At 49.8% G+C, this 14,505-nt stretch overlaps 1 protein-coding gene across 1 annotated transcript in view; it reads right to left on the bottom strand.

Annotated features, from left to right (window-relative positions):
- The window catches only part of NID2 (nidogen 2), an 80,714-nt gene extending 68,811 nt beyond the window's left edge, over positions 1-11,903 (bottom strand). Inside the window, exons 1-2 of the mRNA XM_083514156.1 lie at positions 11,580-11,903; positions 7,982-8,287 (exon numbers count right to left, since the gene is read on the bottom strand). Coding sequence (XP_083370282.1) covers positions 7,982-8,287; positions 11,580-11,789 — 516 coding nt within the window. The 5' untranslated portion in view covers positions 11,790-11,903. The remainder of the gene's footprint in view (positions 1-7,981; positions 8,288-11,579) is intronic.
- Between the last annotated feature and the right edge of the window lie 2,602 nt (positions 11,904-14,505).

Here is a 14,505-nt window from a genome sequence, read left to right as displayed (position 1 = left end):
TGGAGGGCACAAGGAGAAGGGGACGACAGAGAACAAAATGGTGGGACAGTGTTCTCGAAGCCACCAGCATGAGTTTGACCAAACTGCGGGAGGCAGTGGAAGACAGGAGCGCCTGGTGTGCTCTGGTCCAGGAGGTCACGAAGAGTCGGACACGACTAAACGACTAAACAACAACAACAAGCCGTCCTTCACCCATAAGGAGAGGCTGCTGGGTGAAGCCAATAGCCCGTGAAATAAAAAATTAAGGTCTTATATATATATTCATGGACTTGCCAGGCAAACACATACATAAATGTATGGGCCACATGTCTGAGGCAGCACAGGAGGGCAGCCCTGGAGCCATTTTGGCTCCCAAACTGACCAAATGTTTCTCGGCAAGGTCAAAGGAAAACGGAAAAGCCTCCCCATTGTCTTTTCCTTCACAAATCCTGTCTTAAGGGTATGTCTGTGTATGAATAGGGTGAGCCTGTGACCTGGCTCAGGAACTAAGTATTTGTCACTGCAAAAGACTGGCCAGGCTCCCCAGGATATCCAATCAAGTATGCATTAACAGGTTACCTTCCAGACAGGAGATAAACAACAACAGGAGATAAACAACATGCTCAGATTTCTGCTGTAGACCGCCCTTTCTGTGATGAAGGTATGATGTGTCTGGGGGGTGGTCTTGAGCTACACGCCTTCTGTGTTGTATGTATGATGTGTCTGGGGGTGGTCTTGGACTCCAGGGTGGGCAATTTAAAATGTCTATATAAGGGCAGCCACACCTTGGTTCTGGGTCCTCCTCCTTTCCTGCGTGTGAGGGGAGCACCCTGTTGCAACAGTTCAATAAAGATCAGGCTTATGAGCTGCTTTGCTTCTCAATATTCTCTGGTTGGCCCCTGTTATTTTCTCCGATCGATGGAGAACCTACAATGGACTCTATAAGGGCTCTTGTGTCTCCCTTAAGGGAATAAGGGCAGATTTTCATTTATTACACCTGCAAACAGGATCTGAGCACAAACCTGGTAAGGTGCCTTTGAACTGCAAGAGGCTCCAATGTACAAAGGACGCGGGTGGCTCTGTGGTCTAAACCACTGAGCCTCTTGGGCTTGCCAATCGGAAGGTCGGCGTTTCGAATCCCCGCGACCGGGTGAGCTCCCGTTGCTCTGTTCCAGCTCCTGCCAACCTAGCAGTTCGAAAGCACACCAGTGCAAGTAGATAAATAGGTGTCACTGTGGCGGGAAGGTAAACGGCATTTCCGTGCGCTCTGGTTTCCGCCACGGTGTCCCGTTGCACCAGAAGCAGTTTAGTCCTGCTGGCTACACGACCCAGAAAGCTGTCTGTGGACAAATGCCGGCTCCCTTGGCCTGAAAGCGAGATGAGCGCCACAACCCCATAGTCACTTTTGACTGGACGTTACCGTCCAGGGGTCCTTTACCATTACAGTCATACCTCGTGTTGCGTTTGCTTCATGATACGTTTTTTCAGGTTGCGTCCCGCAGTGACTCAGAAGTACTAGAAAGGATTACTTCCGGGTTTCACTGCTTGCGCATGTGCAGACGTGCAAAATGACATCACGCGCATGTGCAGATGCGGCGAATCGTGACCCACACATGAGCAGACGCGGGTTGCGTTCTGCTCGTGTTGCAAACGGGACTCCGGAACGGATCCCGTTCGTAACCAGAGGTACCACTGTACCTTTTACCTATGCACTATAGGTAACAAGTCCCGCCTTTGGCCCCGCCCAGTGGTGCCTCAGGGCCCCTCCCACCTCTGGCATAAGGCCCCCAGGAGGCCGGCCTTGAGAGAACGCAACCCATCATAGAATCATAGAATCATAGAGTTGGAAGAGACCACAAGGGCCATCGAGTCCAACCCCCTGCCAAGCAGGAAACACCATCAGAGCACTCCTGACATATGGTTGTCAAGCCTCTGCTTAAAGACCTCCAAAGTAGGAGACTCCACCACACTCCTTGGCAGCAAATTCCACTGTCCAACAGCTCTTACTGTCAGGAAGTTCTTCCTAATGTTTAGGTGGAATCTTCTTTCTTGTAGTTTGGATCCATTGCTCCGTGTCCGCTTCTCTGGAGCAGCAGAAAACAACCTTTCTCCCTCCTCTATGTGACATCCTTTTATATATTTGAACATGGCTATCATATCACCCCTTAACCTCCTCTTCTCCAGGCTAAACATGCCCAGCTCCCTTAGCCGTTCCTCATAAGGCATCGTTTCCAGGCCTTTGACCATTTTGGTTGCCCTCCTCTGGACACGTTCCAGTTTGTCAGTGTCCTTCTTGAATTGTGGTGCCCAGAACTGGACACAGTACTCCAGGTGAGGTCTGACCAGAGCAGAATACAGTGGCACTATTACTTCCCTTGACCTATTAAAGCTTCCCCAGCCCAAGAGGGTAGTTCTCTGCCCCGAGGAGCTTACAATCTGAAATGGCCTGGCGTTGTTGTCTGGGATGCTTCCCGGAGAGGCGGAGGATCGACGTGTCGTGGTTGCCATCTGTTGTAAATAAAAATATGCCCTTTTCCCTTATGGGGTATCCAAGAGCCCATATAGAGTCCTTACATAGGTTCCCTATTGGTAGGAGAGGATAACAGAGGCCAAGCAGAGAATATTGAGAAGCAAAGCAACTAGTAAGCTTGATCTTTATTGATCTGTTGCAACAGGGTGCTCCCCTCACACGCAGGAAAAGAGAAGGACCCAGAAAAATGCTGTGCAAGGGCTTATAAAGACTTTTGAAATTCCCTCCTCTAGATCAAGACCACCCCCAGAAACATCATACATACATCACGTGAGGGGTGTAACCCTAAGACCACCCCTCAGATACATCACAGAAAAGGTGATCTTAAAACAGAAATTTCAATATTGTTTTTCTCTTACCCTTGTTTATTTCCTGTCTGGCAGGTTACTTGATTGGATTGCCTGAGGAGCCTGGCCAGTCTTTTGTAATGATAAAGCTCACACCCTTATTCAAAATTAAAAAAATTCCTTCCAGTAGCACCTTAAAGACCAACTAAGTTAGTTCTTGGTATGAGCTTTCGTGTGCATGCACACTTCTTCAGATACACTGAAACAGAAGTTGCCAGATCCTTCTATATAGTGAGAAGGTGGGGAGGGGTATTACTCAGAAGGGTGGTTTTAAAACCATGGAGAGACCTGGTCTGAACAAAGGCATTGGATTCTTATCTCATTATACATGACTAAGCCATTTTTCACCTTCTCACCCCTTGCCTTTTCCTGTAAGACCTATTGCAGTCGTTAAGAGTCGTCAACAGGCTCATCTCAGCTATCTGCCAATCTCCCATTCCCACCACCCTTCTGAGTAATACCCCTCCCCACCTTCTCACTATATAGAAGGATCTGGCAACTTCTGTTTCAGTGTATCTGAAGAAGTGTGCATGCACACGAAAGCTCATACCAAGAACTAACTTAGTTGGTCTTTAAGGTGCTACTGGAAGGATTTTTTTTATTTTGACTATGGCAGACCAACACGGCTACCTATCTGTAACTGGAACCCTTATTCAAACACAGACATACCCTTAAGACAGGATTTGTGAAGGAAGAGACAATGGGGAGGCTTTTCCATTTTGACCTTGCAGAGAAAACATTTGGTCAGTTTAGGACTCAAAATGGTTCCCGGTTGGTCTTCCTGTGCTGATCTATGTATGTGCAGTTATGAACATTACCATATATCTAAGACCATAACATTCCTATCATAGACGTCACCCTTCCTCAGGGAGAGTGTCTCCTTCACCGATAACCTCGTGTTTCCTGAGCAAGCACCTTCTGCACCCAAGAAGACCTTCGTGCTAGAGGGTATCAGAATTATTGCGGGGCCGGAAGGCAGTGCCTGAGGCCGTCGTGGCCGCATGTCGAAATATGTGCCTGGAGATCTGGAATGCAGAAACTATGGACATCCCCGCTCCGGCTGATAAGGATTTCAGCAAGAGCCTTTGGGGGATTTTCCTCTCGAACTCAAAAAAAAGAGCTTTGCAAATGTTAAGTAAACAAATAAAAAAGATAGTATTGTTGGACGTAGCCAAGGGCTCTGGCTCTGATGAAGCCATGCCTTTGTCAGAATGAAAAAGAAGTGGAAAAGGAGAGGGGGGAAATCTCAAAATGTGTAGCAACGAATTTCACAGCATTCCCTTGAAAATAATTCAGATGTTCCTGACAGCCACAAGCTTTCCTCCAGAAGTGGTCGTGTTTGGCAAACTGAGACAAACTGTCATTTCTATTGAGCTGCTTAGCTTCAGGTAAGGAGGCGGCCTCTCCAGCCCAAGAGCAAATCCAACCTTTGGGCTATCTAAGCAGATAGTGTCTGCTCTGGCTGGTAGCAGCCCTGCAGAGCCTAAGGCCCAAGATTTTTGCTTCTGAGTAACAGCCGCTGGAAACCACAGGAGGGAAGAGTTGCTCTCGATCCAGCAGGCTGTTGTTTCATGAAGAAGAAATTCCTCTTTTGTATTTTTGGCTAATGTTTCTTTTATTTTGCTTTCTTTATTTTCTCTTTCTCGCTCTTTCCTCTCCTTATTCCTATGGTTCCTTTCTTTCCTTCTTCTGTTTTTGTTCTGTATCTTTTAGAGCTGCAATTTTACTATGTTATGGGAAAATCTCAATTAAAAAACCTTATTATTATTTAAAAAAAACACTCAAAGAGGTTGACGAAAAGCGATGAAATTGTCACCCAAAAAAACTAACAGCAATAATTTAAGACTTGCAGGAAGCTTAAGATGACAAGAGACTAAAAGCAGGTTAAAACTCACGCCAAGTTTCTAAACATACAAAAGTTTAAAAACTAAAATGGAATAGCACTCACATTAACTTTCTAAGCATCTGGGTGGGCTCGTCTGAACAAAAATGTTTTTCGCACTCGCCGAAAAGAGTACAGTGGTACCTCAGGTTAAGTACTTAATTCGTCCCGGAGGTCTGTTCTTAACCTGAAACTGTTCTTAACCTGAAGCACCACTTTAACTAATGGGGCCTCCTGCTGCCGCCACGCCGCCGGAGCACGATTTCTGTTCTCATCCTGAAGCAAAGTTCTTAACCTGAAGCACTATTTCTGGGTTAGCAGAGTCTGTAACCTGAAGCGTATGTAACCTGAAGCATATGTAACCTGAGGTACCACTGTACAGTGAAGATCCCTGCCTGATTATCAAGAGGCAAGGAGTTCCAAAGGACATGATCTGCTGGGAATCTCTGGCCCGAGCCTACTTGCAATGCCTGGCATTTTCCCAGATTCATTTCAGCAGAGTTTCGGGAGGAGAGCATTCCCTGTGGATTCTTCCCTTAAGCAAACGAACAAACAGAGCACAGTGTACAGCAAATGAGTCTCGTTGCACAAGGACTTCCGCTTGCACAATGGGGTTTTCCCCCCTTCCCCCTGTGCACCCCAAAATGGGCTCGGGGGGGTCGTGAGAAACCCCAGAACGGCATGCAGTGTAGAGGAGATGGGGGCGTTGTCCCATCCGGCAAGCGGAAATCACAGGACGGTGGCCTCAGCACAAAGCTGGGTTCTTCCTGGAGGTTTCCATCTAAACACGCAGGATTAAACCCAGAGTTAAATGGGAAATCTGACAGATAACAGTGTTCCGGTGGGGTCAAGCGTCAAAGGGCAAGGGCAAAGGTCAGCTTGACTTGCTTGTTCCTAAGCCACCCTCGATGGACTCTGAGCACCCAACATTTGTTCAAACGGAGGGCAAATTCTGCCAGCCCGAATCCGGTTTCCTCAACTCCAGAGGGCGGCTGAGACCCAATTCTTCAACGCAGAATCTCTGGCAGCCTACGCCAGTGGAACGATCTGCTTGTAGATTCTCCTTCCTTGCAGGTTTTTAAGCAGAGCTTGGAAATTCCTTCTCAGTGGCGTAACGTGGGGGTGCAGGGGGGCCCGGCCGCACTGGGCGCAACATCGGGGGGGGGCGCTCGCACTCGCAGCTCTCTGCCCCTACCTGGCTCACTCACTCTCTCTCACTGCAGTGCTGGCTGTGCGAATCCGATCCGAGCCGCTGGGTCGCCGCCCACTGTGGAGGGGGTGGGTGCCAGGCGTGCGGTGCGGAGAGAGAGCGAGGGACTATCTGGGGGAGGGACAGTGCAGCGGCCGCCCAACGCAGCGCTGAGCGCGGGAGAGAACCACACCACACCAGACCAGGCAGCAGCAAGAAGAAGCTGGCAGCGGCGGCAGGTTAGGGGTTAGGGGGCGCAAATTACTTGCCTTGCCCTGGGTGCTGACAACCCACGCTACGCCGCTGTTCCTTCTGTCATGGATTCTTTAGCTGAGATTCCTGCACTGCTGCGGGGCTGGACTAGATGACCCTTGGTGCCCTCCCAACTCTATGATTGTTTCTCCCACCCCATGGTCTTTGACAGGAAGAGGCAGCTTGGCGCTCTGAGGATCTGGGGGCCTGAAGGCGAACAATTCTGCAACCGTCTGGGGTGAGGGCGCTCACATTGGCTACCTCCACTTTCGCATGTTCCCTGGCATTTAAAAACACAACAGCACGCCACGGTTATGCGACTTGGGAAGCTGCCTGATGCTGAGCCAGACCACTTGCCATATACCTCAGTGTTGCCCACACTGACTGGCAGTTCCAGGGTTTCTGGCAAGGGACATTCACAGCCCAACCTGATGGTGATAGGGACTGAACCAGCATATTAACACACACACTGTGTGTGTGTGTGTGTGTGTGTGTGTGTGTGTGTGTGTGTGTGGCTTTAATTCTATTCATTTTGGCTCCCGAACAGCGAAAACCCGGAATGTTTTCAAACGTTTTTCGGACGCCGAACATCCGACAAGGCTTCTACTTGAGTACAGGAAGCTCCTGCAGCCAATCGGAAGCCACTCCTTGGTTTTCAAACGTTTCGGAAGTCTAATGGACTTTTGGAACGGATTACGTTCGAGAACCAAGGTACGGCTGTACATGTTTTAAGTATTTTGCATTATATCTGTGTCGATTTAATTTGTGTAAGCCGCCTTGAGGCTCGGTGGGAAGAAGGTGGGATAGAAATAACATTAACAAACACAACAACAGGACTTTTTGCATGCACACCAGAGGCACCCCCACTGAGTTACAGCCCTTTCGTGTTGTTTTTAAATGTGCGCAAATCGATTTAAAAATAGATATCTGCAGACCTACCTCGTTACAGGAATGCCATTAGGGCCTTCATTTCCATGCGTGGCGGAAAATCTGAAACATGCCTTTCGTTCCCAACAGACACGGGAATGAATCATTCACAGAGACATCCCCCACCCACCCAACAAAACAAGGCAGAGGTTAAAACGGTTAACAAAACAAAAGCAGTCAGACTTTCCCAAAACGGAAAGCCCTCTTTGCCTTTTCCTAGGCAGCTGCCTTAAACTGAGTCAGACAGCTGAGCCATCTTGTTCGACACTGACCGGCAGCCTCTCTCCAGGGTTTCAAAGAGCACTGAGTGCTGCCAGATCCAGCACTTGTGCTACCAGGAAGAGTTGCTGGGATCGCTAAGCCTGAACGCCGGAGCAGTCCTTGTTTCCTTGAATACAGAGTTAACTTCACTGACACCATGTGATTTATTGTTGACCTGGTCCTGACACCAAATCACCTTTCCATTTCCATCCCAATGGGAGCAGCGGCTGTCCGTATCTCTTCCCTCTCTATTGTATCAAATGCCCTATAGGATCCCAACAGCTTGGCCAATGACAGGAGACGAAGAAGAAGAGTTTGGATTTGATATCCCGCTTTATCACTACCCGAAGGAGTCTAAAAGCGGCTAACAATCTCCTTTTTCCCTTCCTCCCCCACAACAAACACTCTGTGAGGTGAGTGGGGCTGAGAGACTTCAGAGAAGTGTGACTGGCCCAAGGTCACCCAGCAGCTGCATGTGGAGGAGCAGGGAATCGAACCCAGTTCACCAGATTACGAGTCCACTGCTCTTAACCACTACACCACACTGGCGCACCCCAAGGAGCACCCCAAGCAGAAATTGCCAGAAATGCAGACGTCATAAACCATCGCCTCACCTGTTTGGAAGGCTCCGAGTTCTGGCTGACCTCTTCGTAGGCCCCCACGTTCTCCCAGGTAGCGATGAAGGTGTGGCGTGGGGCAAACCCGTCCGCGCTGGGGAATCCAGCCTGGATTAGCTGGGCGGCCCGATCTGTCACCTCCCTGGAGTCGTCCAGGCGGTAATAGATTTTGCCCCTCCCGCCACTGGTGTCGATGTCCGACAGGAAAGGAGCAACCGCGGGGAAGTCCGTGGGGAAATCATCATCCACATACTGGGTCTCTCTAGGGAAGTCCTGGGTGGAAATGATCCCATTGGTCCCAACCTGTCAGGGAGCCAGGTCAAAGAAGAATGAATAAAGTGATCAAATATCAAATGCAGTGGAAGACTAAAGGTTTGTACGGTTCTCATCATAAATTTTTATTTAGTTTTACAAATTAAAAGTGACATTCAAAATCATAAATCATAGAAAGATAAACAAAGAATCAATTGAATCTCTGGAATTTCCCCCACCCCTCCATCACTAATCTTTTTTCGCTGCATATTTTAAGTCACTCCATTTTTAAAAAAATATTCCATGCACTCCTAGTTCTTGTTACATTATAAAGGTAAAGGAAAAGGGACCCCTGACCATTAGCAGTGCTCATCTCACTTTATTGGTCAAGGGAGCTGGCAGACAGCTTCCAGGTCATGTGGCCAGCATGACTAAGCCTCTTCTGGCGAACCAGAACAGCACACGGAAACGCCGTTTACCTTCCCGCCGGAGCGGTACCTCTTTATCTACTTGCACTTTGACGTGCTTTCGAAATGTTAGATTGGCAGGAGCAGGGACCGAGCAACGGGAGCTCACCCCGTCACGGGGATTCGAACCGCCGACCTTCTGATCGGCAAGCCCTAGGCTCTGTGGTTTAACCCACAGCGCCACCCGCGTCCCTGTTACATTATAAGTGTTATTTAAATCCTGCTTAGGAGCTCAACTGTTTCCAGTGGTCTCCAAGGTAAGTTATAAATTCCCCCCATTCTTTATAGAAATTCTGTCCTTCCTGGTTTCTGATTTTCCCAGCCCAGTCATTTCCGCCATCTCCACATAGTCCATCAGTTTGATCTTCCATTCCTCTCTGGGGGGAACTTTTCCTTCCTTCCATCTCTGGGCTAACCGTTTGTACAGTTCTGGTTTCCTCACCTCAAAAGGATACGGTAGGAGTTGGAAAAGGTTCAGAAAATGGCAACCAAAATGGTGGAGGGGACAGAGCAACTGCCCTTTGAGGAATGGTTGCAGCATTTAGGACTTTTTCATTTAATGAAAAAGCAAGGAAGGAGCAACATGATAGAATTTTATAAATTTATGCATGGCGTGGAGAGAATGGAGAGAAAAAGCTTCCCTCCCTCTCGTGTAACACAATAACTTGTGGACATCCAATGAATGTTGGAAGATTTGGGGCAGAGAAAAGATAATCTTTACACAGCACAGAGTTAAACCCTGGAACTCCTTGCCACATGAGGCAGTGATGGACCCTGACCTTTAGATGGCTTTAAAAGAGAATTGGGCAAATTTATGCATTAAGTGAATCACAGGCATCTAATTGCTTACTCGTAGCCGGATGGAGAAATGTAAGAAAGATTTAGGTCCCAGTTGCCGGAGAGATAATCAGGGAAATTAATACTGACTGGCCTGTGGAATGAGATCAATTGGTGTCACCACTAGGGAAAGTTTGGGGTGGGACAGCCTTCTCCATGGTGACTCCCAGATTCTGAGCTCCTTCCCTTGGGAAATGCTGCTGTCCTCCTTATTACAATCATACCTCAGGTTACAGATGCTTCAGGTTGCATTTTTTCAGGTTGCGGACTGCCGCAAACCGGAAGGGGTTACTTCTGGGTTTCGGCGGTCGCACATGTGCAGAATCACACTTTGCACATGTGCAGAAGCAGTGAATCGCAACCCGAGCATGCGCAGACATGCCGCTGCGGGTTGCAAATGTGCATTTCGCACGGATCACGTTCGCAACCCGAGCGCCCACTGTACTCCCTTTTATGCACAGTTATGGGCTTATTTTATTCACCTGAGCCTTCGGGGATTTAGCATCCCCGGGACCCAGCAATTGAAAAATGTTAGATTGCAGTTTTTAATGCAATTGTGAAATATTTTTGCGACAGAGATTTTACTGCATGATAAACTGCCTTGAGCTCCCAGATGGGAGGAGGGGTAGGTACAGAAATAAAATAATACGTCCGTATACTGCTTAAAAACTCCACTTGCAAGCAGCCCATAAAAATAATCAGAGCATTCTGCAGGAATCCTTAAAACAACCCTGCAAGGAAAATTCCCCAGATTAAGTGGGAGGCAGCTAGGAAAGTGGAGGTTTGCTCAAGACTGCCTGGTGAGTTTACAACTGTGGATAAGAATGGAGCCTGGGAACTTCCAGGCTCAACAATAACAACCTTACTCACAAGGAAACTGTGTGTCTGCTTCTGCCACAGGAGGCTGTGGGCAGGCTTCTGCCTTTCAGCCTCAGTTTCTCATCCATAAAATGGGAGCAGCACCAACTCACTATCAAGGTTAAGAAAACACATCTGCAGATGGAAAGCTGTTGATTTTATTTCCTTTTAGTTATTAAAATCTAGCAGGTTTTCGTTTGCATTTTTCAAATAAGTAGATGTGGAGAGAGGAAGCTCAGGGCAGAATTCGGCCTTCAATCGGTGGATCGGGACCAGCTGCCAGCTCAAAGCCGGACCCAAAGTGGATCACCACAGCAGCACAGCCACCCTACATTTACACAGGGTTGTGCTTGGAGCAGAGCATCAAAGTTAATTTACCCAAGTTTGCTATGTCTGTCTGTTTCAATGCAGCTACTCTGAGCAGGGGGAGCATTGTAGACCCCCAACTGCATTGGGGAAGGGTCTCAAGACAAGTCCTCGTTTGCAAAGGCCAAAGGGCCACCCGGCTAAATGGATGTGTCATCACTGGAGAGGAACTGGCGACAGAGATTTTGCAGCGTGTGTCGAGGGACGGAGCGCCGGCTTGGAAAAAGATATTCGGAAAGGGACAGAGTTCTTATTGAGTGCCCAGGAATGTCCTGGGCAAACAGATGCCCGGCCAAGGACCCCTCCCTGCCTCTGGCATCTGGCACAGCTCTGGGCTGGCTCAGCAGGGTGGTGGTGCCATGGGGGGGTGAGTCCTTGGCTTCTCCCTGGGGCTGGCACCATCCTCCAACCAGGAGCCTGACACCAGCCTTTGCCAAGCTGGTGCCCTCCAGATGTTGATGGATGGCAACTCCCATCCGCCCCGGATGGCACATCTGGAGGGCAGCCCCGTCAGCCCCCAATATCTGGAGGGCACAGACAACACCCAAACACCCTGCCCACCAAAATCTGGAGGGTACAGCCCCATCCAACATCTGGAGGGCAAAGACAACCCCTTGTTGGCTCCATCCAAAACACCTGGAGGGCACAACCCCCATCAGCCCCGCCCAACAGCTGCAGGGCTCATCCATCCCCGTCCCGTCCAGCAAGATCTGCGGGGCACCCGCTTGGCGAAGGCTGCCCTAGACGAATGCCCTGCTCCTCTCCCCCCAAGTCCCCCGATCTCTCTCCCTCTCTCTATGGGGCGTCGGACTTACATAGACCTGGCTGAATCGGGTCTCGTAGTAGAGCAGCGGGCTGGGCAGCTGCACGGGAGCCGAGGTCTCGTCGTCGCCGTCGGGCAGCTGCCGGTCGCCGCGCGGGGGCCCGAAGGGGAAGAGCTGCTCTCGGGGCAGCGCAGCCCCCCAGCCCGGCAGCTGCAGGAGGAGGAGGAGGAAGAGCCCGGGCAGCGCGGCTTCCCCCAGCATGGCCCTCGCAATGGACTTGCTCCGGGAGGAGGAGGAGGAGGAGGAAGGGGAAGCGGGCGGGGCGGGCGCAGCTCCGGAGCGGGAGGCGCGAAGCCCACGGCCGCCCCCTCGAGTCCCGGCAGCTGGCCCAGGGCAGGGCGGGGCCGGAGGCGCCTCTCCCGCCTCTCCATTGGCTGCCCGGAGCCCGGGCAGCGGCCAATCAAGCCCTCCTGGACTAGAGAGGATGCCAGTAACCCCCCCACACTCCACCCCCCGACGGCAACATCTGGAGCTCGTTAGAGGCTCGGCGGGCGCAGCTGCTGCAGCGCCGCTGGCTGCCCGCCCCGTCGGGGATGCGGCCTTGGTGCCCGGCGCGCATCGGAACAGCTGGATCCCGCTGCTTGGGCGCAGGCACGTCGCGCAGAGAGGGGCGCAGTGGACCAGGAGGAGAGCCTGGCTGCCGGATCAGGCCATGGTCCATCTGGTCCGGTCTCCTCTTCGCACGGGGGGCCAGCCAGACGCCCCGAGGGGAGAGCCACAAGTGGTACCCCGGAACTTTCTCCCCTCCTGTGGTTCCATCTGAAATTCCTTTCTTCTTAAGCTGACTGGCAATATTGTCAGTGTAGATAAAATACATCAAACATCAAAAAAAGAAGATAATGGCCACTGGGTCCATCACCTCCTGGCAAATAGAAGGGGAAGAAATGGAGGCAGTGAGAGATTTTACTTTCTTGGGCTCCGTGATCACTGCAGATGGTGATGGTGGTAAAACCTGGTTTTCTCCGGGTAGGAAGCTAGATTGACATAGGAGTGGGTCTATAAAATTTTGTCTAAGCTCTGCATAAGAAGGGCAAGTCAAGAGAATGTGTTTGGTGGACTCAACCACACCCATGGCACAATGACAGGACCACTTATAAACGCCACCTCCAACTCCTTGAAAGATTCCATCAATGGTGTCTCCGAAAAATTTTACACATCACTTGGGAAGACAGGTGAACTAATGCCAGTGTACTGGAAGAAGCAAAGATCACCAGTGTTGAAGCGATGATTCTTCAACATCAACTTCCTTGGACGGGTCATGTTGTTCGGATGCCTGATGATGGTCTTCCAAAGCAACTACTCTATTCCGAACTTAAAAATGGAAAGTGTAATTCTGTTGGTCAATGAAAGAGGTTTAAAGACTCTCTCAAGGCAAATATTTAAAAATGTAGTATAAACACTGGCAACTGGGAAACACTGGCCTGCGAGCACTCCAGTTGGAGAACAGCCTTTACCAAAGGGGTCATGGGCTTTGAAGACACTCAAACTCAGGACGCAAGGGAGAAACGTGCTAAGAGGATGGCACGCTTGGCAAATCCACACCGTGATCAACTCCCGCCTGGAAACCTATGTCCCCACTGTGGAAGGGCGTGTGGAATGGATCAAACTCTTTGCAAGAAGTAAACTGATGGGAAAAGGAATTGCAAAGTGTTGGCTCACACCTGCTTTGACACAGCAACGTGTAACCTCTCTGTAGACAATTCAGAATCATTGCTCAATAGACAGTTCCTCCTGAAACACCCCATTATAGCGAAACCTTTAAGCCAGTGGTTCTAATGCAAAACTCAGGTGGAAGAGCAAAGCTAATGTACCACCTGAGATTCCAAGATAAACTGCTCCTGACTTTGGACGTTCCATTGAATTACTGTGGGCTTGTTTACAGAATGAATATGTGCTTCACACTGCGCTCCTCACAAGATTTCTTCAAAAGGAAGCAAATTAAGTCGTGCCTGGGGAAACACATGCAGATTTTTGCAAACTGCAGAGTTTGGAGTGAGTGCAAGACTGCAGTCTTCTTTGATATGGAATTCAGCTTTTTATCATTTTTTTTTTATTTAGTAAAATGCAGGCCTGTGTCTCTCCCCTCTGCCTGTGCCTCTGGCCTTTGCACCCTAAAAGAATTAATTAAACACTGCACTAAAGTTAAAGGAAGAGGAAATGTTCCATTTCTCCCCAGGGCATTGCAAATGCATGTCAAATGACTGAACAACGGTTCCTTTTCTTCTTCTTCTTTGTAATTATAAAAGGATGTTCTTTGTGTCACTGGGAAACAGCTGGGAATAGTCTGGGGGTTCAGTGTAACTGGACGCAGGAGCACGTCAAGGAACATATTACAAGTGACAGAAAAACACAGCAGCTTTCTGGAACTCAAAGGAGAGGTGACACAAAAGCTTGGAACCAAAGGCACTGCCTTATAGACCAAGGCAGGGGTCTGCAACCCGCGGTTCCGGAGCCGCATGTGGCTCTTTTACATCTTTGCTGCGGCTCCGGGGCGGATACTAGCGAGGGGAGGAGGCGCATTGTGTGCCCCAACACTCCTCACTGTGGTGGGCGCTGTACTGGCTGTGACGTCGCATGGGGGCGGTGCGTGCGTTAGTCACGCACCGTCCCGACGTCACCTTCCCGCCCGCTGTCAGATCGTGGCTCCAGAGATATATTTGTTTTAAATGTCGCAATGGTTTTGCGGCTCCCAGTTGTTGTTTTTTCTTCGGAAACGGGTCCAAGTGGCTCTTTTTGTCTTAAAGGTTGCAGACCCCTGGACCAAGGGAGTGTATGGGTTCATCTAGCTTAATATTGTCTACTCTGACCGGCAGCTGCCCTCCAGGGTTTCAGGCAGGAGCGATTACCAGTCTCACCTGGAGATGCTAAGGATTGAATGCGGTGCCTTCCGCATGCCAAGCAGATGTTCCGTTATTGA

This window comes from Podarcis liolepis (assembly GCF_965112155.1).
Source record: "Podarcis liolepis genome assembly, chromosome: 1".
Classification (NCBI taxonomy): Eukaryota; Metazoa; Chordata; class Lepidosauria; order Squamata; family Lacertidae; genus Podarcis; species Podarcis liolepis.
Note: the sequence above shows the minus strand (reverse complement) of the source record. Positions and strands in the feature narration are given on the sequence as shown.